Source organism: Varanus komodoensis, unplaced genomic scaffold (genome assembly GCF_004798865.1).
Source record: "Varanus komodoensis strain SLA01 unplaced genomic scaffold, ASM479886v1 scaffold135, whole genome shotgun sequence".
In the NCBI taxonomy this organism is placed as follows: domain Eukaryota; kingdom Metazoa; phylum Chordata; class Lepidosauria; order Squamata; family Varanidae; genus Varanus; species Varanus komodoensis.
Window position 1 is genome coordinate 84,587 of NW_025335391.1, and position 27,614 is coordinate 112,200.

General features: G+C 51.8%; 1 protein-coding gene across 7 annotated transcripts in view; it reads left to right on the top strand.

The window, feature by feature from the left end:
• DENND4B (DENN domain containing 4B) overlaps positions 1–27,614 on the top strand; it is a 40,191-nt gene that overhangs the window by 1,545 nt on the left and 11,032 nt on the right. For 2 of the 7 annotated variants that reach the window (XM_044422762.1, XM_044422765.1), the window contains exons 2-14: positions 15,963–16,279; positions 16,603–16,855; positions 17,428–17,497; positions 18,855–19,024; positions 20,413–20,654; positions 21,098–21,164; positions 22,319–22,377; positions 23,094–23,238; positions 23,766–23,941; positions 25,153–25,253; positions 25,693–25,908; positions 26,263–26,408; positions 26,695–26,834. In XM_044422762.1, coding sequence (XP_044278697.1) covers positions 15,981–16,279; positions 16,603–16,855; positions 17,428–17,497; positions 18,855–19,024; positions 20,413–20,654; positions 21,098–21,164; positions 22,319–22,377; positions 23,094–23,238; positions 23,766–23,941; positions 25,153–25,253; positions 25,693–25,908; positions 26,263–26,408; positions 26,695–26,834 — 2,084 coding nt within the window. In that variant the 5' untranslated portion in view covers positions 15,963–15,980. Of the gene's footprint in view, positions 1–5,628; positions 5,997–6,858; positions 7,045–9,503; positions 9,808–15,962; positions 16,280–16,602; positions 16,856–17,427; positions 17,498–18,854; positions 19,025–20,412; positions 20,655–21,097; positions 21,165–22,318; positions 22,378–23,093; positions 23,239–23,765; positions 23,942–25,152; positions 25,254–25,692; positions 25,909–26,262; positions 26,409–26,694; positions 26,835–27,614 lie in introns of those variants that run through there. The other 5 variants (XM_044422763.1, XM_044422760.1, XM_044422761.1 and 2 more) reach the window with 5 other exon arrangements.

Below are 27,614 nucleotides of genomic sequence, written 5' to 3' on the forward strand. Positions count from 1 at the left end.
CACACACACACACACACAGGCAGGGCTCTCTATCCGTTTCCCAAGGAAGGGTTACTGCTTTCCTCACATCTCCCCTTTAGGACTTCATTCCTGATGCCCCTTCCCCATCCTTATCATAAAAGCGGGACTTTATCTCTCCCACTCCCACCGGCCTTCCTTGTCTTCCTCTCTCCTCCTCCATCCCATAATCAGCTCTACCTCTGTTTCTTTCTTAAGTCCTTGTTTGGCTTGACCCCCCTCCCCTTCAGACTCATCACAGGATCCCCCCACCCTATTCCTGACTGCCCTGCCCCCGTGTCTTGCATCATTTCTCCAAAATTTTCCCTCTCTTTGCTGTCTGTGTTCCCCGACCTGCTTTTCCATCCTGGTCTTTCACTGGACCTCCATCCCCTTCCTTCTTACCTCCTTTCCTATACTCTGACACCCCCTGTTGTCAAGGCCAGCTAGGCCTCCGATGGCCCTCTAAAAGTCTTCAGGTCCCTATTACTCAGGTCCCTATTACTCTAGACAGCTCCCTATTCTTGCCCTGTCTCCTACGGAAAGAGCCAGACCAACCCCATAGCCTCCGGATCTTTACCCAGATCCCCCACGGATGCCTCCCTGACCCATGCGGTAAACACAGCGGACAAGCCCATTCCCCTGCAGAAATCTCTCAATTGTCCCCCAGTGGCCCCCAGGCCTGCCTTCACCTCCATCTTAGTAAAGGTTTTCCCGCTCTCCAGCCCCAAATGCTGATGCTTTCTGACCTCCCACCCCACCCTCTGAATACTGCAAACAGCCAGCACCCTACTCCTTGTTTTCTTTGAACACCCCTATCTTTGGATAGCAATCTCTTTTTTCTAGCTGGGATATGGGGTGCAACCCGTCTGAACATTTCTTGCTGAATTTTAATAGGGATATCCTCTTTCTAAGTCCCATAAATAGGTCTTTGAATTTGCAAATCTGAGACATGCACACTGTACATTTTTTTTATGCCAACACGTTTTCCCCCTGTCCTTCTGAAAGTGTCTCCGTCCACTCCTTCCACAATCCCTAAACCACGGATTGTGGTTTTAGGGTGTTGATGGGTGGTCTTGGGGTGCTTTATTGACATATCCCACCTTGAGGTCTACTGATCCAGGGCAAGTTAGAAATATTTTAATGAATCCATATTTTTCCACTCTGGATGCACACGGGTATGTTCCTAATTCCTGCAGGAATACGGATCTCTTTGGTGAATACAAACCAACTAAATTTATGTAAAATGCAAATTTGGCTCATGCATTCTGCAGATGGTTCAGGAAAAGCTTGGCAGGTCATTGGCCCCTGAATCCAAGATACAGGGAACACACCGTGAAGGAAAGGTTTAAGTGGATTCAGTTAAAGTATGTCTCCTGTTTTGGCTAGCCATGTGAATTAAATGGAGCCTCCTTGTCAGAGGCAGTCTACCTTTGAATGCTCGGCCATTGTTTAAAAACATGATGTTGAACTGAATAGAAATCTCGTCTCAACTAGCAGGGTTGTGGGCTTTCTTAAATTGTACCCTGCCTTTCTGCCCCAGAGTGCTATGCAAGGTGGCTAACAGTAAAATCGAGAAGAATCACAAAAATCTGAAGGAAAGCATAACATTCAAACAAGTCTACTCCAAACACAACATATATAGAAGTGAAACGGCACCAGCTGCTTTTTAAAAAAGCAACACCAAACCAGCCCACGTGACAAAGGCCTGCCTAAATTTAAAAAAAAAAAGTTTTCTGCCTGCAGAAGAACAGCCGAGAGCGGGCTGACCCTCCCTCCCTCGCAAGGGCGCCCCAGGAGGTAGATGTAGCCACAGAGAAGCCCCCCCCCCCAACATGATGCTTAATTTGGACTAATAGGGATGCTATTTTTACTGCCTTGCCACAAGGCTCGGCCCTAACGGCTGCTGGCAGATCACGAACAGTTTCATTTTAAGTGGGGTGAGCTTGGGCAGGTGTGTGCAGATGTGGGCAGAAATGTGGTCGCTAAACTTCTGCGCTCTCCATGGGTTTGGGCGTCTGTCGCAGCTGCTTTCCCACCCCCATCTTCATGTTGGTTCTTGGGCTTTGAAATTGCCGAGCATCCTCAGGTCAGCATCTGGCAGCTAAGAGCCAGCCCTTGTCTTAGGATGAATTCTCCACGCCCTCTTGGCTTGGTCCTTTTCCTTCCTTGTCTGCCTTCCCAGATCTTCCCAAATGTTTAAAGCACAGCCGCTTTAAACATTTTAAATGTTAGGCGGGCCTTCGGCACGCACGTCTCTTCCAGCGGAGGTGGCAACATGCACAATGCTCTGAATTGATCCACTGAGTGCCCCCCCGCCCCCCCAGCAATGTCATTTCACTGTCTGATACCAGATTAACAACTGGCCCAGCTGTTCTGAGTTCTCCATAGGCAGCCTTCGCAGCACCGAAATGCAGGAGACCTTCTTTTGTAGCTGTCGGGATGTTTATTTGTTGGTCTGTCTGCTCTGGTGTGACCTCATACCACTTGTGTGTGTGTGTGTTTGCGTATTTCCTGCTGGGTTTTGTTAGGAAAGCATGAGTGCAGTAGAATGGCTAGGAAAAGATTCGGATGGAGGACAAGATCCAGGCACCAGACTCCCTGCAGTGGGATGTAATGTTGTCTCCTGCGTGTTGTTAGTTGCGAAGTGGCGTCCAACCCATCGTGACCCCATGGACAACATTCCTCCAGGCCTTCCGGTCCTCCACCATCCCCTGGAGTCCACTCAAGCTCACACCCACCGCCCCAGTAACCCCATCCAGCCACCTCATCCTCTGCCGCCCCCTTCTCCTTTTGCCATCAATCCTTCCCAGCATCAGGCTCTTCTCCAGGGAGTCCTTCCTTCTCATTAGGTGGCCAAAGTATTTGAGTTTCATCTTCAGCATCTGGCCTTCTAAAGAGCAGTCAGGGTTGATCTCCTCTCGGACTGACCGGTTGGGTCTGGACACAAGAGCAAAGTCCATATAATTCTAGTAGTTATGGTGGCGAGTTTAAAATTCACAGCTGCACATTAGATCGATCGATCGATCGATGGATAGATAATCCAGTTGATAAACCAATTTTGTTGGGGATATAAAGACACTACCATCCGGTTCCCTGCAGGAAATACTCATGTTGGCCCCAGGCAAGCCCTCGGTTTACAAGCGCCAGTGAACTTGGTGAATCGAGGCCGACCCTTCTGCTATGACCTGCCTGCAGCTTCCTAGGGAAATGCTTTGGATGTTCTTGGTATATGTGCAGTCTCCAGAGTCCATCTCCAGGGCAGTGGCGGCAGCTTGGGAGATGTACGGCTAGTTGCAGAGCGCTTGTTTAAAACTAAAGATCAGCCCCATGAGAGGGTCGCTCAACTCTGAGCATGTGCAGAATATACTTCTTTCCCTTCTGACTGACTGCTGTTCTCAGTAACTTGTTGAGAGCCGGTGTGGTGTTCTGGCAAGGAGATGGGACGAGGGCTGTGGATCAGGGGTTCAAAATGTCTGTTTAGATCTGCTAGAAAAGCAGAAGATCTAACTTTGTGTCCCCAAATGTTGTTTAAGATGTGCTGGACCCCTCCTGAGTCCCTGAACTGGTTGTGAACTTCAACCCACTCCACCTCATCTGGTTATCTTGAGTCTCCTTAACAGGGGCAGGCAGATGGAAGGTCTCCAGCTGCTTGGGACTTCCACTCCCAGAAGCCCTTGCCAGACTAGCCAGTGACCAGGAATGCTGGGAGCTGAAGGCCATAGGATCTGGAAGTTTGCTTTCTGCCTTAGAGAATGGGCAAGATAGGGAAGTCGTAAACACGGTCTCTCACGGTCTCTCGGCTACCTGGCTCCTGTGCCTGGAGATTAATCAGTAACTTAGGCCCTGATTAAGGAGAAGCTGGGCTTAAGTCTTGATGTAGCTTCAGCTTCAGGCACATCTGTTTTGGCCCTCTTCTTGCAGCCACAGGGCAGTTTCAGGGAGCTGCCAGGGCAGTCTAATGGCTGGAAGGATGGAATGGGGCTCAGGGGGTCCGGGTTCAAGTCTCCCCACACTGAGAAGCCCACTGGGTGATCCTGGGCCAGTCATGGACTCTCAGCCTTGCCTACCTCACAGGCTTGTTGTGGGGAGGATGAAAGGGAGGGGAGGGGAGGGGAGGGATTATGGAAGCTGCCTTGGGTTCCATACTGGGCAAAACGCGGGAAAGTACCATCAGGATGGTCAGAGGTTAGGAAAGCTGGGAGTTGTAGTCCAGCCATCTGGAGGCACCGCCTTGGGAAGGCTTCAGGTGGAAAGTAGATTTGGATTAACCAGTCCAGCCCTGGGCAATTTGTCAGAGATCCGACTCCCAGTAGCTTAATGATATCGAGTAACAAAGAGACAATTCTAGGCTTTTCCCGATCCCTTCTTTCTCAGCCTCCGCATGCCTGTCTGGCAGGGTGCCTCGAAGCCGGGCAGTTTTGAGCTTTTTGTGTGAGAATTTCTGAGCGCCGCAACTCCAGCGTTGACAGGTACGACAGCCAGCCCATCATCCCATCTGGCTTATGGGCTGTGAAAGCGAATAGCCCGCTGTGCTGCATCATACGCTGTCTTCTGGGACGGGGTTTTGCACCGGTCTCCGGGTAGAGAACCCCGGAGGTCAAGCGTAAGAAGACGCCAAAAAGGCAGCCGTACAAAAAAATGAAGCAGCCGCCCTGAAAGCAAGAATTTTCGTCCCAACTTAATGCCAAGCATCAAAGGTGCTGCAGTCTTCAGAAGCCACCAAAGAGGGGGTGCCCAGCAGAGCTTGAGAGGGACTGAATGGCAGGGTCTGTGCCGCCCCCAAAAAGGCCCTTCCTTGTGTACCCATTTTTAATTCTTCCCACGGTGCCAGTGTTTGTTTGTTTATTTAGAGAGCTTCTATGCCGCCCCATTTGCCGAAGCCTCGGGGCGGCTCACAACAATAAATAATAACAATACAAAAACAATATAATTGGAGACATCCTGGCCAAAGATGCAAAATAAATAAATAAAATCAACAATTAAAATGACGCTTAAATAAAAAGGTCTTGGCCTGGCGCCGAAAAGCAAATAATGATGGTGCCAGGCGGACCTCTCTGGGGAGCGCGTTCCACAGGTGGGGCGCCACCACAGAGAAGGCCCTCCTTCGGGTACTCACCCTCCTAATATCCTTCACGGAGGGCTCCCGGAGAAGGGCCTCTGCCACCGATCTCAAGGGGCGGGAGGGCAAATATGGACGCAAGCGCTCCTTAGTGTTTGTTTATTTATTTAAAACATTTTTACGCCACCGCCATCGCAACGAAGCCTCGGGGCGGCTCACAACAGAAACAAAATACATAAATAATAACAATATAACAATAAAAAAAAATCCTAAGACTCCATCAGGCCTCCAAGAAGGGAGGCTGCCTGTCATTCGGGTATCTTTTGTGCTAGAATTTCACATCAGTGTGCAACTGAGCCCCAATTTTAAGTGGGCACAATGGCGGTTGCCCGCTGTTGGTCTGTGCCCAGCAAGAATAAAAACGAGTGTTCGTTTTACCGGATGATGCCAGACCGCTTCCTCTTCTGTGCTCACGTGTGTGACGATGGTGGAGGGTGTTACCCTTTCGGTCACACTTCCCTCTACGAGTTCCCGGGAGTTTTCGCTCGTGGCTCATTCTCACTTTCTTTAAACCTTCCCCGGCACCAAAGAGGGGAAGTGCAAATTCTCAGCCCTCTTCCTGGCCCAGAAGAAACCGCTGCCCCACCTCGTTTGTGGCAGAGGCACTGAGCGTCATCATCTGCCTGGCTGCCTCCTCGCAGTCCTACAGCTTCGGAAGGGCTGGACAGATGCTGGGTCACGTCCGCCTGCTAACAGCTCTTGAAAATCGCCAGATTGCTACCTGGAATACTCTTGTTTGCACCAGAAACCTCTTGCAGCCCGTGCGGGTGGCACCTGCCTGGGTTGTGCTGAGTGCATCACATGTCTTGCCGCGTGCCAGCCTGCAGCGCAAGGTGCTGAGCTGAAACATCCGTGCATTAGTTGTGTGTGGGGCTCGGTGAGTTGTGTACTCTTTCTTACATGGCAAAGCGCTCTCCGGGTGTGCAGCTTTAGCACGGTGGGGGGCTAGCATCTTTCCTGTAGCAGCATCGGTCTGTGTGTGTTGTGTATTATAGCAGGGGTGGGGAAACTGCGGTCCTTGGGGATTGTGGTCTGCAGTGCAAGGATGATTGGAGTTGTAGTCCAGTGAAGTTCAAAGAGGCACAGACGGCCCTCTCCCATATTTTGCAGCGTACGAGGATTGTTCCAGGTTGTAGGTGGCGCAGGATAAGACTCAGGCAAAGCTTACTGAGTGATCTGGGTCACTCACTGCCTCTCAGACTAACCTACCTTGCAGGGGTGTCCTGAGGATGAAGGAGGTGCACGTCCTGTGCCTTTGAGCTTTAGATTATCAAAGTCGAGGTAGACACTGCTGGGCTGGGGGTGGAAGCAGTGCTTTCCCCTTTCTGGCAGGAAGGCTGTCGCAGGAAGCAGACGTGGTGAGCAGTGGCATCTCCCATTCGATTCTGCCCTGATGTGCTAGTTGTTTACATGCAGGGAAGTTTTATTCAGACTTAACCGTTTAACTTCCCCTCCTCTCGTCCGCATCCTGAAGTGGCACGGCTTCCCTGAGCGAGCCGCTAAGCCTGTTTTGGGTGATCCCACAGCTCCTCTGTTGGCCTCAGGTTGAGGTCCAAAATGGTGCATATTTTTTTTTTTTTTTTTACAAAAATCATACCCTTGGTGTTTTCTGTATCGGTCTCAAGGGCCCCAGTCCACAGCCGCTGTGCCAGAGGATGGCGCCATTTGGGTTATGAAACATTTTCAGTTTTGCTTTCAGCCTGGCGCATTGTGTTGGTCTTAAACCGCTGTGTGTGGATCCTTCTCTCTGGACGCCCCAGTGCAGTGAGTGAGCAGTGCTTTGGACGTGGACTTGGCGGGTCCTTAACTGTGAGGACTCGCTCTGGCACTCTGTTCACAGTCCAGTGTCCTGCAGAGGGGTTCCCCCTCCAGCGTTTGGCAGCTTCAAGGGCATTGCTGGACCGTGAGCGGACAGGAAGGAAAAGGTGGCTTCGTAGTTTTGCAGCCGGGTGGTGGTGGGTGGACGTGGGAGGGAGGGGGGGTGTGCGTGATTGCCAAACCTAAAAATAGCATCACGGTGCTTTTGGCACTGAGAGCAGCCGGCCAGGAGGGTGGGACTGCAGGGGGAGGAAGAGCAGGGGCCAGCCTTGAAGGGCACATGGGAAGGGCTCTCAGCTTGTGCATGGAGAGGGCCCCTCCTCATTTTTCTGTCACTGTAGGAGGCTGCACGGAGAAGCAGGTGAGTATGGAGAAGTACCTTCTGCTCCGCTTTCCGCCCTTTGAAATAGGTTTGCTGTTCCTGTGATTTCTTTGACCCCTCATGTGCATCAGCCTTTGCAGCACAATCTCATGGAACACATAGGCCTCTGCCCGCAAGGAGCGTACAGTCGACAGGGCCTGTGTGGCCAGGAAGCGAGGCAGTGAGTGTGCCATTTTTTCAAAGCCTCGCTCTCCCCTGCAGGCAGAGTGGGTCGACCACTCGGAAAGCGCTGCCGGAAGGCAGTATATATGTTTCCGTTGCGAAAATAATTCACATGCTCCTTGATCTTAAAGAAAGAAGACGAACTGAGTTGTGTTGGCTGTAAGCACAATTAGTGCCCTGCTTTTATTGGACTGGCCTTTGAGACCTGCAGATCTCACGGGGCAAGGTGTTGGCTCAGAAAATCCCAGGGGCCCCACTTGGTCTCTTCCTCAACCAAGGAAGTGGGGTGGGGTGGGGTCCTTGTTTTTCCCTGTGCCACCCCAACTCCATTCTCAAGGGGACGAGTCATTCGTCATTCTCTGGGGTTCCTTTCTGGTGGCAGCCATGGGGTGGGGAATATTCTTGTTTTGTCTTGTCACTTTTGTCACTCCAGCTCTCCGCGGGGCTTTAGGGTGCAGAAGTGGAGTTAAAGAGCTGACACTTTAAATTTGGATTCTGGGCTACTCACAGGAAGCGTGTGAGTCAAGGGCGAGAACATGGTGTGGCTTCCACTTCTGATGGCAAGAGGCAGGACGCGTCAGAGCGTTCTCCCCGTTTGTCTTTTGCAAGCTTTTCATATTTTACGTTACTTAAGGCAGGAACCTCTCTGAGTTCTGGGGACTGTATTCCACTTTGGAGAAGCTTGGGGGGGGGGGCATTCCTGCAGTGGGCGGGGCCAGTGGCCAAAGGGGTGGGGCTAAACATGCTGACATATTTAAATAGCTTGATGCTCTTGCTGCCGATACTTAAACTTTAGGAGAAGTGTTTCGGCTTTTTTGAGTGGCACAAACTATGCCAAGATGGGAAACCATCTCACGATTGGGGGAAATGGATTGGGACCAGGAGGCATGGCTGCCTTCAGAACCCCCAAGGGCTGGATTGGGCCTCCAGGTGAACCAGGCTTGTCCCAAATTATGGGATCTGCCCTCTTAATTTAAGAGGTATATACACCACCCATTAGTAAAATTCCCAGGGTGGCTTACCAACATGAAGAACAAAATAAAACAACTTTAAAACATACCTCTGAAAAAGGTACGTGTAAAAGTATGCTCACCATGGCATAAAACCACAATCAATTCAGTGGATACGAATACATGCAGTTGAATTAAATGGCCTGAACATTTACATTTAAAACAAACTGAAGAGTCTACATGTTGAGTAGCCTGTTTCCTAGTACGAGCCCCTAGTCATGCCTGGGCTAGCCAGGGAACCTGGAAAATTGCCTCGAAAGGGGATTTTAATGGGACCGACACCTGAGGAAACTGACTTTCCTTCCAGGTATTGGATAAGTTGGTGCTATCTCCTTTCTCGGTTTAGCTTCGCTTCAGTTTTGCTCCTCACCCACTGTGCCGTTTCATTTTCATCCCCTTGGAAAACTCAGCCAGAATCAAACTCTCCCCAGCTCCCATCAGCCTTCCCCCAAGATTCAATTTAAAAGCTGCTCTTCTGCCTCTTTTACATTATGTGCCAAGAGTGGGTTTCATTTTGGTTAACGTGCAGCCTTCTTGTAGAGGCCTGGCTTGTCCCGAAATGTTTTCCAAGCCTAACAAATCTGAGCTTGTCTGCCTTCCTGTGCCACCATCTCCTGCGCACACCACGAGTCCTCGGCTGCACCTGTTGTTGTTGTTGTTGTTGTTGTTATTATTATTATTAGAACATTTCTATGCCGCCCCTTGCCAAAGCCTCGGGGCGGCTTACAACACAATAAAATACAATACAAAAATAACAATATAAAATTAAAATGAATAATATAAAATAAATAAAAGATATAAAAGAAGTTATAAAAGAAAAGAAGTAAAGAAAAGAAGTCGCCCTGGCCAGATAAATAAGTAAATATTGTTAACAATTAAAATGACGTTTAAATAAAAAGGTCTGTTGAGCTGGCCCTGTGCACAGAACAGGTAGCGCTTCAGGCAAAGCTACCTTGGAGGTCCTGGCTGCCAGTCTTCCACTGAACCACCCAAATTTGTTCCTGCTTTCCAGGACCTTGCAATGATATTTCCCCACGTCTTTCTATCAGCATGGCCACTGACTCCACCCTGGCACTATGGACTGAGTTATCTAGACGGTGTACGAGAGCAAACCTTTGCACCAGCTTGGCCCGTGGCCACCCAGCTGACCGTGGATTGTTTATCGAAGCTCCCACTGGGACCTACCACAAGATCGAAGCGTTTGCCCCTCAACCTCTCTTCTTTTGCAGGTCTGCAGCCCTGTTGCTCAACAGCCAGGAGTTCATTAACCAAGTACACACCTACAATTTTGGGCCAGTTGGCAAATAGTCATACAGGTAGCATTCAGTGAAATAGGCCTTTTTTCTTTATAACTTTTGCTTTGCTTTTAGTGTTTTGATTTTGGTTCTCTGACTGGGTTTGTTTACACAGAAATCTAAGTTGTTTACTATGTGAAGATGGAGATTTCATGTATAGCCATTTATTTATATCGACAGTTATTTATTTATAGTTACTTACCCTAAGGAAGGGAAGGGAACTGCCGTGCCAGCTTGCCCTCTTGCTAAACTCGCACGTGTGCTGGCACCTTAAGCGAGGAAAAGCCTTCGCTCATCTGGGCAGCTGGCAAACTGGGCCATAAATATTGGAATATCCACTGTTTGACTCTCACTGGTCTCCCAGCCCCCACTTTCCCATCTGCAGTATGGGAAACAATGATACTGCTCTACCTTGCAGGGTTATTGTAGGGGGGACCAAGATAATGAAGATTAAGCAATCTGAAGTGTTTTAAATGTGATATGACCATTAGGCAGTCCTGCTTATGCTTTAGGTATTCACACGTCCCAACAGGGTTAAAGCATTAAGATCATAACCACCTTCTCCTCGCCACCTTTCTGTGCACACCCTCCCTCACACACACACACACACACACACGATCAAGACACTCACTCTGCTGCCTTGCTCTCAATCTGTCCATCCCTGTCATATTTGCTCAGTAACCATAGCAACCTTGCAATTGGGTTTGCTCCTTTTAGGCTCCCTGGGGTGTGTCGTTCTGGAGCAGGGAGGGGTTCCTCCGTTTGTGTGAACGGGTCCATGCTGGACTTGCACCGGTCTCTACCCCACCGCCCCCCGCCCGTTCCCTCGGCTGGTGGTGCCCCCAGCTGCCCTGGGCGAGAGCGTCCTGTGCCCCGCTGTTGCAGGAGGACAGGTTCTCCGGGGTGGCATCGGGGCTGAGCCGCCCGGGGCTGCAGGTCCTTCTGGGGTGTCCTTCTGCACAGGTGAGCGATGTTACTCAACACCCCTCCCACACGCAAGGTGCATGGTGTGTGCAAGGGCAGTGCGACGGACCCAAATGCCAATTCCAAGGCTCTGATGCAGGAAGACAAAAAAATGCAAGAAGTTGCATGTGCTGATTCATACGTGCGCTCAAGTCTCTGTGTTTAGAGTACCTTGTTAGCCAAAGGCCCTGCAGGGACAGGGACGAGGAGGAAAAATTCTCCGGCAGAAAGATCCAAGACGGGGTGGCGGGGCAGCCGGAGGTGAAGCACGTGCGGGCCAAAAGCCAGCTCACATGGGGCCCCCCGAATGGCCGTTTCAGCCAATGCCTCCAGGCAGCAGGGTGGTGAAGCACAGCCCCAGCCTCTGAGTAAAAGTTTCGGGACTCCTGCCCTAGCGAGCAGGTATTTAAGGGCGCCACCGATGTGGCCCAGGGCTTTTTTTCTTGTTTTGACGAAGTAGAACAATGAAATCACAGGAAGTGGTCAGTCTTGTCTGTTCTTCCGGTGCTTAGACTGGGCCCCTGGATGCGTAACAGCAGAAGAAAGTGGTGGAATGAGACTGTACCACTTGGGAGGGGCAATACCACATTTGAGTACTCCCACATGGAAAACTAAGCCAAACCCAAGCCAAGTGGAAAAATAGTACATAGTGTACTATATAGTAGTAATACTTTACTCTCTCTCTCTCTATATATATATATATATAGTAGTGTATATAGTGTGTACATACACACTGTATATAGTATATGTAGAATAAAGTATACTATCAATAGTATATGTATATAGTATACGATATATATTATATGTCGTATAAGAGCCTTATTTTAGACAGGGCCCTTAGTTTATCCAACCTGCTTTCCATGCCAGGTCTCAGCCTTCTATCCTAAGAATGTATGTGCCTTTGAGCATGTGCAGAAAAATTTTTGTCCAGTTGCTCCCCCAGCCCTTCAGAGATTTGTGCAAAGAAGGCATGTGGGTCAAATGCTAGGCTTCATTTTTAGATTTCAAGAACTGCACCCGTAACCACTTCCTCTCTGAGCATCGCTTGCATGTTCCCAGCTCTTGGTGGGTCCTGCAATATCAGCAGAAACGTGATGACTGCCCCCACCCTGCCCCGCTATGGATGCTTCCTTCCCTTTTCACCGTCTACGGAGCTACAGAGTGTTGCACTTGGGGCTCTGTGCTGAGAACCAGGTGGCTTTTACATCCTGCCCTGAACGCAGAGAGCACCGTTTCCTGCCCTGCTGGGGGACCTCTGAGCTCTGTATTGATGCCTCTGCCCCTTTCAGTGACAGTCACACCCTGCGGTGCTTCCGCAAGGGCAGAAATGATGAACAGCTTTGTGGACAAAATGGTCAAACTTGGCTAGCCAGCACAGTGTTCCCCTTGTTTAGCCACTGCACTTGCAGCCAAAATTGGCGCGGGAGGAGCTCCGTTTGTACAAAGGAAGAATAAAGCAGGGTTGCGCAACCTCAGGTACAGGGGCCAAATTTTGGCTGTCCAGATTTCTGTTCTGCAAATGGGCATGCACCGTTTCTCTCTGTTTGGGAATTTCTTGGCTTTGGTGAAGGTTTTTCCAACTGCCTCTGCTAAGCATTTCTAACTACCATTCCAGCATTTAGGAACCCTCTGGCCGCTGCTTAACTACTGCCAGATTAATACAGTTTAAACAAAGTGTATGCTAACAATTGTTTTAGGTGTTCAGTTTTTATTTTGCCTTCCCAGTCACCAGCAATCCGAGGGATGTTTGGTCCATTTTTAAAAATGTTTATTAATAGCATGCCTGTCTTCTGGTAACAATACTGATGGCTCACGGGAGAGTTTGGCATAACATAAAAACAGTTCTTGGTGTTCGGCTTTTAGCCCTGACAGCTTAAACAGATCTGCTTCAAAGACCTAAGTTCCCCATGCAATTTTGAATGGTAATTTAGCTGATCGGTCCACACACCTGGGAAGGAGCACCTTCATTCTCAAATGTGTGCTTTGTGTGCGGGGAGTGGAGTGTGGAAATTACCTGATGGCTGATATAATTCTCTGTTCCATAAATCAGGGCTCATCCTCCCGGGACCCATGCACTCAGCCCATGACCACTTAGGGGCAGCAGTGGTGGCTTTCGCCATTCTGCTCTCCCACTGTGCCTTTTTGCTAGATGGTCTTCACACATCTAGCTGGAACATTTCAGAGAGGGAGGGCGGCTGGAGTGGCTTCGACACTCCTCATATCTAACTGCTCCAATTTTCTCTCCTCTGCCCCTTGCCCTCCCAGCAAAAAGCCCTTTCTTCCTTCTCCAAGGTTGCTTTCCCAGCCTCAGAGAGCAGCCAGTGCCCTTCTGTCTACAGCGCCTGCCAGTGAGGAGCAGAGTCTGATTCCCAGTTCCGAGGCAGAAGCTCAGCTTCCAGCCGTGGATCCAGGAACCCAGAAAGCCCCAGGACCCCTCAGCACCGTTAGGGCAGTGGTGGCGGACCTATGGCACGCGTGCCGCAGCGGGCATGCAGAGCCCTCTCTGTTGGCATGCGCCCCAGCATCGCCCCAGCAGCCAAGCATCGCATAACCGCGCATGCAGGGGCCATGCACAGACTCAGAAAGGAGTAGTGGCACCAGGCGATGGCATCATGAGCTGCGACTCATTAGCCGCAACTCGTCCGAGCTTTCGCATGGCCAGTCAGTGCGCTGCCAAGGATGGATGGATGGGTGGATATTTGCTTGGACTGGCTGCGATTTGTTTTTCCTAAACTAAAAACTCAGTTTTCAGGTTTTATTGTAGTGTTGGCACTTTGCAATGAATAAGTGGGTTTTGGGTAGCAGTTTGGGCACTCGGTCTCCAAAAGGTTCACCATCACTGGTCTAGGGGGTGATACAATCACACCTTCTGTTACTTTACTGCTGATTTTTTAAAATGAATCATACAAAGGAGACTTAAATGTATACTTTTCCGGTAGGTAAGATAAAATTTGAATCCTACTTTTAAGAAGATAGTTCTATACTCAAACTTAGGTAATTCCACCAAAGTTTATATTTTTTAAAGATGGCAGAGGAAAGCAGCTGAACGTCTGTGATTGTTGTTATTTTTTGCACTTTAATTGATAAGCCAAACCAAACACGTGTTTGACCTAGAATAATAACAAAGCTGTTCTTTACGCAAACAGTTCTATTAACCCAAACCAAAGGTCTTCAACTCAACATTGATTTCTTTGGTCATCTTGACGATGGCTTTGCTGTCCTGTGCTTTGGCCAGTTACCCAACATTTATTGGAAACTTGCTTGTGTCTTTTTGTGCCTTCCCTTTAATACCTTTACTCCTCTTTTGATGGCTCCATTTTAATTTTTATTTATTCTTTATTGGATTTTTAGTCCACCCTATTAGCCACATGGCTCCCTGGGTGGGTTACAGATTATAATTGTTTAATTGTTTATCATTAGGCATTGCTTATATAATAAGACATCCTAAATGGTTTTAAGAGAGGCTGGTTAGCAGTTTCTTAATGGCCTTTCAAGCAATTTTAATAAAGCAAAAGTCGCTATTTTCTTTAAAATAATAATAATAAATAAATCCTGGGCATCATGCTTATCACAGACCTGTGAGCTGTGAAAGATGTAAGATTTGGTGGGAAAGTAAGCAGCCAATAGAAACCTTGCCAAAACTATGTACGTGATTTTAGAGCTTCTAAATTAAGAGTGGTTAATCCAGTCCTAACCTGACTTCAGCTTGATTTTGTGCTTGTGGTCAAAGGGGAAGAAGGACTGAAATGTGAAATCCCAGGAAAACCAGATAGCACTTCTGAAATACTCAAAAGTCTGTCACATAGAAGAGGGCTGGGATCTCTTTTCAATCATTCCAGGGCGCAGGACAAAGAATAATGAGCTTACGGAGGAGGAAGCTAGATTCTGGCTAGAAATTTCCTGACTGTTAGAGCAAAGGACAGTGTGAGGTCCTGGGTTCTCCCACCCTGGAGGCATCCAAGATGGGGTCAGGGTGCCTTTAACTTGCAGTCCTGCAAGGAGTTAGACTCGATGACCTTACAGGCACCTTCCAACTCTCCTTCTCTATAATTATATCTTTAAAGAAAGGGCTTTTGAGCTTGTGGGAATTAAATTTTAGTATTCCACTTACCCCAATGAAAAGAGGTCCCTCCAAGAAACCACGATCTGCCCCATGATGAATAAGGGTGTTAGTTTCTCTCTCTCGTGGGAAGGGACTCTAGTTTAGCTTCAGCAGTAACAGAGCATGCCCTCAAATCAGCCCCTGAACCGCCCCATCCAGCTCCTCACAGACGGAAGGGGTGCAGGTGGTAAACATGCAGGTTCTGCCTAGATCTCTGCAGGAAAACCTCACAGGAAGAGAGAGTAACAAGTCCCTTTGCTCCATTTTTCGGAACTCAGCTGGTCTCGTTTGCACCACCCAAACTAATAGACACTTCAGTGCAGTTGTCCTTCCAATTTTGCACTTCCCTGAATTGCGTGTTGTAGTTTTTGGCTTACCACACTACAGCAGTGGATACATAAAATGTGTGTAACACAGTCTGATAAAAATGCAATCAAAACTAATATTTTAATGATAAAAGGGCATACAAAATGCATACAGATTTTCATGCAAATTCCCCCTCAACTGCCCCCTCCAGAGAATAGTTCAAAATCCTGAGAGAACAGACCTATAAAACTTATTTAAAAGTTTTGTATGCCATCACTACATGCCTTGGCATCTCAGGACAGCTCCCAATACATATAATTAAAACACAGTAAAATGATCTTTATAAATAACAAATTCAGTAAAAGACTACATAAAGACAGAAAACAGAAAACAAAGATAGCGACTGTTCAACGATAAAATATTAGTTTTTAAAATAGCAAATAAAAAGGTTTTAACCTGGCGCCGAAAAGAATATAAACTCGGCGCCAGGCACACCTCTCCGGGGAGCGCATTCCATAATCTGGGCACCACCGCAGAGAAGGCCCTGCTCCGGGTAGATGTTCTTTTGCCCTCCTTTAAAGAGGGTTCCTGGAGCAGAGCCAGATCTGAAGGGGCGTGAGGGCATGCGAGGGAAGATGATGGGAGAGGGAAGGAACCGTGTCTTTCCGTCTGTCATGGCAACGTGCTCTTGGGCGTTCTGTGTGGCGTTCCCAAGGCTACCATTGGCTGGGACCATGGTGGGCGGTGGTCCCACCAGCTCAGCCTGCGTCCTGATGTTCCCGCTTGCTGCTCCCTCCTGCCCCAGATGCCGTGAGCTGCCACCATGACGGAGGAGTGGGCTCCTCAGCTGGTGGACTACTTCGTGGTGGCTGGTCTGGCAGACACGTCGCGGCCCCTTGAGGATGAGAGCCAGGCCCCCCGGCCAGCCCGTCCCAGCGAGCCCATCGTGGATGTGGCCGTCATCGTCCGCTCCCTGGGCGAGGAAGTCCCTCATGGGTTCACCTGCATCGACCGCACCACGTCTGGGAACCCCGTGGAGCTCAACGCCGGCCTGCTCAATAACCCCCAGATGTTCATTTGCTACAAGCGGGGCCGGGAAAAGCCCCCCATTGTCGAGCTGGGGTAGGTGTGCCAGATGTCAGTGCCAGGGGAGGCTGGGGCTGGCTGTGGGCACCGGTTTACGTGAACCATTGGTAAGGTTGGACACCCCCAATCTAAGCTCATGGTCCGTCTGCCCTTCCCCTTGCTGCAAGGTCAAGGAGGAGGACATCTGCCTTGCGATCGGAGTAAAGAGGCAACTCTAAACTCTGATATCATGAGAGGGGGAGAAAACATACTTTTCCAGTCACGATTGATGGTTGCATTTCTGAGTCCCTGCAGGGCAGTTCTTCCCCTGCTCCCAGGATGACATTCCTGCTCTGCTTCCCCCCCCCCTGCCCCCCCAGGGTGCATTATGATGGGAAGGACCGCCCCAAGCCAGGCTTCAAAGTCCTCGACACAACCCCCTACAGCCATTCGGCCAACCTGGCGTCCGGAGGGCCTGGGCACCAGCGCACCTTCCTGACGTACCGGCGGGCCAGCGAGGGGCAGGCCTGCAGTACCCTGGGCATCACCGACATTTGCCTAATCATGCCGAGCAAAGGGGAGAGCACGCCCCACACCTTCTCCCGCGTGGACCGGAACCTCAATGCCGGCATGGTGAGTAGTGCATGAGGAGGAAGAGGAAGTTGTTGGGGAGAGATTCTGGGATTTCTAGAGTATTTTGAAATGGGAATTTCCCCCTGGTTTCTCTTTTCTGAATGAGTAAGAAGGCTGTTTTGCAGTGGATGCTTTTCTGTGTCAGGAAACTGTCCGGAGCCCTGGACTGGGGGACAGGGCCAATATTGCCCCAAAAGCTGAGGTCCACTTTGGGAGTTGTATTTCCCTGGTGGACGCGGCCCAGTTGGCCAGCATTTTTGGCTTAATGTTAGTTCTGCCGCCATGTAAGCTTTCGGGGATGCAAGTCACCCTTTTAGATGCCATCCTCTGCGTGTTTAGACAGGACATCGGCTTAGAACTCCCAGCATGCCCCAGCCAGCCAATGGCCCGGCTAGCTGGGAATGATGGGAGTGGCCCAACATTTCTGCAGGAGGCCAGGTTGAGGAAAACTGGAGCAAACCACAGGGCACAGTCTTAGTCGAGGGCAGATTCCTGTGGTCCTGGCACCACTGCCCAAGTTCGGGGCCCTCGCACTCCCCTGCGCCGCTTACCTTGCTCTCTTTCTTCCACAGTGGGGTCCAGCCCTCTTCATCTGCTACAAGATTGCACTGGCAAAAGGCAACACTCTGGTCTATGAGGCAGGTATGTTGTGCCCTGTCCGAGGGAGCGTGGACAACTCCCTGGGGCCTTGGGAATCATCGGTCCTCCATTCAGTGGTGTGTTCTTTTCTTGATGTGCATCTTTTTTTAAGGATTTTTGTATTTCGTCTAGGAACCTGCCCACCTTTTCTCTTTTTTTAAAGTCCGGGGCACAGGCCCATGGACTGATCCCCGCTGCTTGGCAGCACCTGCCCACAAAGGTTCCTGACACTCCTGTGCTGGGTTGGTCTGCAGCCCGTGTTGCGTTGCTTGTCCCCTGATTCCGCAGTCTGTGCCTTGGCCTCTGTGCTGGACTTGGAAGCTCCCGCGATTCCTATGCCCTGGGGGCCTGCAGCCAGCAGCCGGAGAGGCATGGTGGAGGGGATCTTTGCCTCCCTGTCCTCCGGTCACTAGATGGGGCTTTCCGCCATTTAATGAGAGGTGCTCCAGAGGTGTGAGGGAGCTGGCTGAAGGAAGCTCAGGATGAATTCTGTCCCAGCCTCGTTGGTTTCCTGCTCTCCCCGCCTCTACCGCGGTGCCTCCTTTTCATCCTCCCCAAGCTCAGGTATTTTTTCTCTTGGAGAGGCAGCCAGTGCCATTGCTTAGATGCCGCTCTCTGTGACTCTCCGCTCCAAGGTTGGAACCCCGTCTCCGGCCTTGGAAGGGTTTTCTGAGCCATGCTAAGGCCCCTTAGACATTCATCCGGAGACCATAGGGTGAAAAATAGCATCAGTGTGTTACGTTGGGCCTCTTACAAGCATCTGTGAGATGGAAGAATTCCATCCACAGCCTTGATATTATGAGGGCTGAGCAGAGTTCTGAAGGACAGGAAATTTTGGCGGCTATTCATGACGCATGACAGCAGCACATCGAGCAGAGTTTGGCCCAGTGCAGCCTCCTCCAGGCTGGACTACATCTTCCATCATCTCCAGCCAGGCTGCTATGGGCTTGTAGTCTTGGGGTCACCAGCATTTGGAAGCTGGCAAAGTCATCACAGATGCAGGCCTTTTTGCTGAAACAACCATAGAATGTGAATGGTGGTTGTACTTCCATTCTGCGAGGCAGTTCTATCCCTGGCGGCTTAGAAGTCGGTTCAGTTGAGGTCAGTGGAACTTACTCTGGGGTAAGGAAGTATGGGATTGTAGCCTTTAAAGATCAGATACGCTTACCAACAAAGTGTCCTGGACTGGCTTTAGGAGTCACAAACCCATAATGCTTGGGTTACAGACCCATAATGGGTTACAGACCCATAATGCTTGGGTTTGTAACAATGCAAGAGCCGCCTTGGGCCACGGTCTTGGGTGGTCCATGGCTTCTCTGTTCTGACGCTGCTTCCGTGGGAATGTTCCCCCCATTCCCAGGCCTCCTTAGCCGCTACCCGGAGGAGGACAATGAGGCGTTCCCCCTGCCCGAATCCGTTCCCGTTTTCTGCTTGCCGATGGGAGCCACCATTGAGAGCTGGCCTGCCGACACCAAGTACCAGCTTCCCGTCTTCTCCACCTTTGTGTTGACTGGTGCCTCAGGAGACAAGGTACCATGGGTTTTTTGGGTGGGGGGAGACGCCTTAGAAGCCTGGGTTAGGATCACAACAAAAGGCAAAGCCACAAAGGTGACTTTTGCGGAGGCAGCCCGGGTGCTGGCATCCCCTCTCGGTGCCAAATCAAACTTTTTGGGATGGGAAGACGGGACCACAGTATGGAACTGCACGATCTCGGGAATGCTCGTACATGTACGATATCCAGTCAGCAGGCTTGCAAACCGTGCTGTAAGCTTATTGCAGATATTATTCATAAGAGCAGCATCCATTTTACTGGGGTGGGTGTTAATATGAGGCGTTCATGGAACACAGCTCTATGCTCAGGATGATTTGTTACCAAGTTCCAAATTTATATGGTGATGGTGATGATAATGCATTTATATCTCAATTTTTCCCTCTCTTGTGAAGAACCCCGGGTTGGTTTACATAGCTCTCCTCCATTCCACTATTTATCCTCACAGCAACCCTGTGAGGTAGGTCAGGCCCAGAATAATGACTGGCCCAAAGCCACCCCCTGAGCTGCATGGCCAAGGGAAGACGCAAACCCCAATCTCCAGCCCAGCACTATAGCCACTATGCCACATTGTCTGCTTCAACCTCGTAGTAGCTCAACCAAAGAGAAGTTGGTTTCCACGAGGGCGTCTTGAAGAATTAACATTGCACCACAGCTAAGAAACTGAGCACTGAACAGGAAGATCCCTGTTCTAAATCTGCAAACCTCAGACATAATTGTGGTTTTGGGCAAGCCACTCTTTGGTACTCTCTGGGGCACCAAGATCACCTTGGCTACTCTGAAATATGGGAGAATTAAGCCTGGTCTCCTTCGCAGGGTGGTTGTGAGCATTGCTGAGACTTTATGAATGTGGGAATCTGATGTTCTGAATGTTCAGGGTTGTCGTCCTTGCCCACAAATATGTCCACAGGTTCTCCAGATTTCTTTTTATTATTACATCAGGTTATCTCCAGCCTTTAGTCCTTTTGCAAAGAAGCCCAGGCAGCTTATGTGATTCTCCTCCTCTACATTTTATTCTTGCAACAACCCTTGTGAAGTAGGTTAGGCTGGGTGTCAGTGACAGGTCCAGAATCACTCAGTGAAGAACTTGAACCCACATCAGCAAGCCCCACTCTAAACATGGCACCAGGCTGCCCCACAACGGTCCACAATATTCTAGGTCACAATATTTATTGTGGAAGCCCTGTCTGCGTCCCTTTTCCCCAAAACAAAGGCTTCTCTCTCTTTTCGCCACATAAAAGAAGCAGTGTTCTCCCAGTTTAGTGAAATTTCTCTGCCTTGTCGCCCATAGCCACTTACTGCTCGCTCCAGGGGAGTGGCTGTTCCACCGAGGCGCCTCTGATGCATGGACCCCGCTTCTCCCTTCCAGGTGTACGGTGCTGCCATCCAGTTCTACGAGCCCTTCCCACGGGAACGGCTCTCGGAGAGGCAGTGCGTGTGGCTGAACCTGCTCACGGTGGTTGACCGGCGGCCCATCACCAGCAAGTCAGTCCAGACCCGCAAGAGCATCTGTGTCTTGTCTCACTGGCCCTTCTTCGACGTCTTCCGCAAGTTCCTCACTTTTCTCTACCGCTACAGCATCTCAGGGCCGCACGTGCTGCCTCTTGAGGCGTAAGTCGGGGTGGGCGGGAGCCTGAACAGAGCAGGAATTCTGCTGCCAGACCGGGCCAAATATCCCTCTCCTCCGAGTAGCCGTTACCCCGCTTTTGCGCTGCCCCACCAATCCCCACAGGCAAACGTAGCTACTGGCAGAAAGAGCTTTAAGACTGGCTTCTGTGGCCTGGTTCACCTTTGCTGGAGTGTGGCCCCCAAGGGTTTCTCTAGAATGGAGCGGCCCTCGGGCTGGAAGAGGTTCAGCACCTCTGGTCTAATCCAGTCTGGTGCTTTCCCTAGTGGGGAAGCCCATTGGTTTCCTCTGCTGTTTTGCACCCTCACTGGATCTTCAGTGGACGGCCCTTCTTGGTCTTACAGGCAGCGGGGGTTGGGGGGACCGTTGCCATTTTGCTGCTGGACTTTGTTCTTCTTCCCTGTGACTTCTTTGTCACCCCTTCCAGGCACATCGCTCATTTCATGCACAATGTCCCCTTCCCATCTCCGCAGCGGCCTCGGATCCTGGTTCAGGTGAGCCTCTTGCCACCTTTGGTGTTTGTGTCCAGGGGTGTCCCACGCAGCATCCCTCCGTGCTGGCTGGAGACCAGCTTGCGCGAAAACTGTTCTAGGCTTAGGTAGCCAAGGTGCCGAGCCCTTCGTCCGCTTGAAAGGTCTTCGCTGTAAGCTTGGGGCCTTCCCTAGGTGGGAGGTTCCCTCATGTCGGATGGACAGAGACGTTGATTTCCTGTCGGTTTAGTATCATGTATTTGATCAATATTCTGATCAATACATGCCCCACTTCTGCATCGGTCTGAGCGTTGTTTAAAAAAGCATACACACAGAGGAAGACGCATTGTTTTAATCTCTCCTTCTGTACGGGTGCTTGCAAGCTGCTTTCCCTAGCATGCATATTTTCTGTATGCAACGCTTGAGCCAAGAACCGCGTTGCAAAATTTGGAGAGGTGCAGTGTTTGAAGGACAATGGAGTGCTGATCAAGCCTGGGAACAATGCATTACATCAGTTTGCTTCAAAATGCAGACCCAAGCTAAATTGTACTCCCCTGAAGTCCTTGTCATCGTTTCTCACTGCTTGCATGCCCCCCAAGCCTAAGTGGGGTAGGGGCACAGCTCCTGTCCCAGCCCAACCCCAATCACAATCCAAAATGTGCTCCTGTTCACAGTCAACTGCATTTTTGGGGCAAAAAAGCAGCCCAGGAGAGGGCGACTTGTGGCAGCAAACTGGCGGGGGGGGGGGCTATTCTGGATTAGGAGCACATTCTGGATGAGGATCATGGGGTCTTCCTCCCCACCCCCTCAAAAACAAAGCTACACTTTTAAAAAATGAAGTATAAGTTTGATTCTGATTTAAAACCCAAACCTGCATGGGTTCGTGGTACATCTTGAGTATCTCCCACAATGCAATTACATGGTACTTCAGCAAGCGCAAGCTGTTCTCTGAGCTTACCTAGCAACGAGCCAGGCTGAACTCAATGGGAATTACTTCGGCGTAAGCGTGCCTAGGATTCTGGGAGGCTGGATCACCGGTCCTTTGTCATCAGTGCTTGAGGAGAAATTAACCAGCAGAGCAGTGTTCCAGTTTTGCAGATGATCTTTGGGGCTGGTCTTTGTGGAGAACAATTCGGAAATCATTCCTAATTCCTGCCACTTTTTGCCTCCACCCCCAGATGTCTTCCTATGATAATCTGCTCCTGTGCCAGCCAGTCTCCTCTCCACTGCCGCTCAGGTATGCGGGATCTAGGATGGGATGGGATGATATTCGTGTATTGTCGCATTTCTGTACCTCCTCTCTGAAGCTGACCGATGCAGTTTACGACAATTTCAGAATCAGTATAACTAGAGTACCAAAAAACAGCAGATAAAGGGGGCAGTCCTCCACATGTTTACACAGAAAAAGGTCCCACAATTCCCAGCATGCCTCAGCCGGCCAGGTTGGCTTGGGGGATGGATGCTGGGAGTTGTAGGATCTTCAAATAAATCTCTAAGCATGTATAGGATTGCTGAGGGCCCATGGACCCACAGGGACCCACTGACAAAAGCCCCCTGGACTTTCTGCGGTTCAACCCCTTTGTGACCTGCTGGTTCATCTGCCCGACCTCAGTGGCAGTGAAACAAAAACAGAGCAAATCAGAAGGGGGCCTCCCGGGCCATCTAGTCTGACCCCCGACTCCAGCCGGCTCCACTCACGACATGCCCGCCACGTGCACGCCCAGCCTGTCCTTGAACACCCTCACCGACCGGAGATGCTGGAGCCGGTTTGCTCCTGGTGCTCCCCCTGCCAGGGGAGCAAGAGGTCGTCGTGATGGGGAAGTGGCAAGTGCCACTGGTGGAGAGACGGCAGACTTCTTGAAGGAGGGAGGCGTGGAGGGTGTCTTGCCCGAAGGCCTCCGATGCCTGGCACTAGCGTTAGGCGACCGAGTGAACCCCGCTTCCCTCTTGCAGCGGAGCAAGCTTCCTCACCCTGCTACAGACGCTGGGCCCCGAAAACGCCGTCGCCCTACTGGTGGCTGTGCTCACTGAGCAGAAACTGCTGATCCATTCCCTCCGGCAGGATGTCTTGACCAGCGTGGGCGAAGCCCTGGTCTCCGTGAGTTCGCGTTCCACGGGATGTGGGTGGCAGCGGACACGAAGCAGAGGGAAAACCAGGCGCGGGGAACTTCTGCCGCGCGCTTTGTGTTTTTGCTTCTGCCCTGTTTGCAGAGGCGGAGCACAGAGCCCCGGAAGGTGTAGGCCGCAGCGTGCAAAAATCATCAGAGGGTGACAACATTCCCCTGATGAGGAAAGGCTACAGCGGGGGTTTGGGCAGGGCGGGGGTTAACTTGGAAAGCAGGCAACTGAGAGGATACTGAATAGAGGCGGATAAAATTAAGCCTGGCATGGAGGAATGGCACAAAGAGATGTTTGTTCCATGCTCCTCAGCATGAAGCGATCAAATGGACTGGTGGGTGGAGGGGGGTGAGCCGTCCTCACGGCATGCGGTCTTTGCGGGGGGCGAAGTTCTAAGGCTGAAGTCCTTCCATGGGCCTTGGGCTCCCCCCCCAGCCACACGGCCTGTTTCCGGCCTTGGCGCCTTCTTTCCCCACCTTCCGAAACGTGAAAAGGCCTCTCCTGCAGATGATCTTCCCGCTGCACTGGCAGTGCCCGTACATCCCGCTGTGCCCGCTCACCCTGGCCGACGTGCTGTATGCCCCCGTGCCCTTCATCGTGGGGATCCACTCCAGCTACTTCGACCTGCACGACCCGCCGCACGATGTCCTCTGCGTCGATCTGGACACCAACACCATCTTCCAGTGAGTGCCGCCTGCAGGTGGGCACATGCGCCGGGCTGCCCCCCTGCTGCTGCTGCAGGGATCCTGCCCCTCGGCGTGCAGCATGGGGCTCAGTTCGGTGGGAGGGCAGATGCTTTGTGCGCAGAAAAACTCGGGCTTTGGCAAGTTCGGTTTCAATGGTCTGAGATACCCAAAGCCCTTGCCGAGAGCTGTGGTCAGTCCAAAGAGGCTGTTTCGGCCTGGGAAGGAGAAGGGCTTCTCTCCAGGTGCGCTCCTGCCCAGCCCAAGCACCAATGATAAACAGAGCCATGCATTCGCTGCCATCCTGGGTAGGCAACCAAGAGCAGAGCTGGGGAACCTGGCACGTTCCAGATGCCGTTGGATCCCGGCTTCCATCACCCTTGACCACCAGCCATGCTGGCTGGGGCTGATGGGGGAATTCTAGGCTGCAACAGCTTCTGGTCGCAGAATTGCGGAAGAACTGTGAGAGGGGCAAGGCTGCCTGGCGTGGTCGCTGGCTCAGGTTGCGTGTTGTCCCTGGCAATTTGGAAAGGACGCCGTCCCTGTTGAGGCCCCACCAGGGAGGCTGTTCCAGGACAGGCTGGACGTGCACATGGCAGGCATGTCGTGAGCGGAGCTGGCTGGAGCCGGGGGTCAAACCAGAGGGCCCAGGAGGCCCCTTCGGACTCGCGCTGTTTCTGTTTCCTAGCCCTTCTGGGGAATGCATGTATTCGAAGTGCCATGCTCCAGTATGGAGGTTGCAGAGGGGTGAACAGTAAACGATGGCATACGTAAATGAACCAGGCTGTCTGTTAAGAACAAAGCTGTGCCTGGTGAGCTCGGGAAGGGTTCTGAAGGAGCGGCTGGGGCTGAACCAGGGCCTCCTGCCTGGAGTGTCTGTGCTCTGCTGTTGACGGTGACCTCTCACCAAAGACGTGGCTTGATGGTGCAGGACTTTGGCTTGGGATTAGTCCGCTCCTTGGGCATCTCCTGCATGCCCTTCCTTGGCTTGGGTGCAAGCCCCACCAAGCCGAGCGGACGTCTTCCTCCCCCGGTCCACCGGACGAGGCTGCGAGGCCCTTCCTGCCCCCTTGGTCTGCAGCAGGTCCCTCCCCTCGCAGCTCCGCCTGGGAAATGGGGGCTTTGCAAGCAGGGGGCGGGTGGGGCGCTGTGGCCGCAGGGTGTCCCGAAAGGAGGCACTAACCGAACGGGCAGCTTTGCTCTGTGCACAGGCGCGAGGAGCGGAAGCTGCTGCCACCGCGGTCCCTGCCCCGGAAACCGTGCAAGGTGCTGCTGGCTTCGCTGAACTCCCAGTACAACCAGCTGGACGAGAGTGAGTAACGGGCTAGCACGCGCTTGCACGGGAGGGGCTGGCGGCGTCTCGTGGGTTAACAGCAAGCCCTCCTTCCCCAAGCTGGTGCCCTTCAGGGGCTTTGTTCCCAGCCAGCTGGCACCCAAAACATTGGATAAACCACAGCTTAAAGTCACCTCTGCTCAAGGCTAACAGAAACCGGCTGCTTATGGGGACGTGCTGCTTGCTGCATCCATAGCTGGGTGGCAAAGCGGTGAGGTTGCGTGTCAGCAGCCCCAGCGTTCACTTCCTGGGCGCTCCTGCTCAAAGGCCCCAGCGGGAGATGTGGTGGGCGAGACCCTTCTTTGCCCGAGGTCTCTGGAGAGCTGCTGCCTGCGTGAGTGAATGTCACGAGCTTGATGGACAGCCAGTTTCTCGGCCGCCCCTGATGCTTGTCCTCCCTCCACCCTTCCGGCCGCAGTGTACAACCGCCCGGTCGAGGAAGCGACGCTGGAGTTCCTGCTGACCGATTACGACGTCATTTACGGCCGACGGAAGCAGCTGGAGCTGGACATCCAGGGGGCTTTCCTGCGCTTCATGACCTGCCTCTTGAAGGGCTATCGCGCCTACCTTCTGCCCATCACTCAGGCACCGTCCGAGAAGACCAGAGACTCCAGCAGCCTCTTCTCCCTCCAGGGTGATTCCAGGGGCCGGGGGCAGCCCCAGGGGCTGCGGGTTCCAGGGCTGTGGAGAAGGAGGGGAGGCCCACCAAGATGGTCCCAGTTACCTGCGTTGAAGACACCATAGAGCAATGCGATGGGCCGGATGCCGAAAGGATGGGAGCCTCCACGACTGGAGAGACCCCTTTCCACCCCCTGCCCTCTTCCACATTTTTTAAAAGAAATACTCGTATTTCAGAAGATCCCTTATTAAAAGCCAGGCCTTCAAGCTGGGGTAGCCGTTTACTCGATCGGAAATGTATCAGTAGGCTCTCCTGCTGGCGCCTTTCTTTCCCGGTGCTCCTGTAACTGGGCGTTCTGGCCTCACGCAGGGTTCCTGAAGTCGCGAGACCGGCCCTACCACAAGTTCTACATACAGCTCCTGCGCACCCAGCTCTTCACGCAGTTCATCGAAGAATGCTCCTTCGTCAGCGACCGGCACACTTCCCTGGAGTTTTTCGATTCCTGCGTCGAGAAGGTATTGCTGTGCGTACAGGCCGAGCTGGGACTTGGGAAGCGGCTGCCTCCCGCAGTTGGGTGCCTCCTCTGGATGTTTCGGACTACAACTCCCATCCCTTCTTGTGAGGTCGATTTCACACACATGCATAGACGCATCCCTCCAGATCCCAGGTTGCTGCTGCTGCCTTGTCCCCTGTGGAGCAGGGCCAAAGTTTTCCAGCCGTTTGGCAGGAGAATGGATGCAGGCCAAGCGGTGTGGCCCTCCCTCGATCTCTCTCTCTCCCTTTCCCTGCGCATCTACTCAGGTGCAGGTAGATCTGGAGAAGCCGGAGGAATTTCCCCTGATCGAACTGGACGACACGCACGGCAGCGAGCACACCGTCTTTATCATGCCCCCCGAGGAGCCCACTGGCCCGAACGGCACGGAGCTCCCGCCATGCTACAAGTGAGTATCCCTGCAAGCACTTGTGATGCACAAACTCACCAGCGCCCTTCCGAGCCCTGCCCTGTGCTTTTGTTTGTTTGCTGGCTGCTTTTTAAACAATCCCGTCCAGCCTTTGCAGCCATGTGCTCTCTCGCTTCCTCCCTCCCTCCTCCATTTTATCCTTCATGCACCCCTGTGCCTGTAAGGGGTCTGCATTCTGCATCCCCTGATTGTACATTTCACTCAGGAGCCAGTGCAGTGGGGTTGTTAGATCAGGGGATGCCGGATGAGGCAAGACTGAGGGAACTGGGTCTCTTCAGCCTGGAGACTCAGAGGGGATCTGTTGGCGACATACAGGTATGTGAGGGGGTGTCACACGGAGGTGGGGAGAGACCTGTTCTCCCCTGCAGAGGAAGGCAGGACACGTCCCAACGGAGCAAAGCTCAGGGAGCCAAGGTTCCATTTGGATGCCAGGAAGCACTTCCTGACAGTCAGGACCCCGAGGGCGTGGAATGGGCTTCCACGGGAGGTTGTTGAGGCCTCATTGGTGAGGGTGTTCAAGGATAGGCTGGACATGCACATGGTGGGTATGTCATGAGTGAAGCCGGCTGGAGCTGGGGGTCAGACTAGATGGCCCGGGAGGTCCCTTCTGACTCGCTCTGTTTCTTTGTTTTTATATTAGATTACCAGATGAGAAGCAGGGTTCACATCCTTCCTCAGCCCCAAACCTCACTTGAGTGAACATGAGTTGGGCACCCTGATCTACCACACTGGGTGGCTTTTGTAATGAATTGACTGACT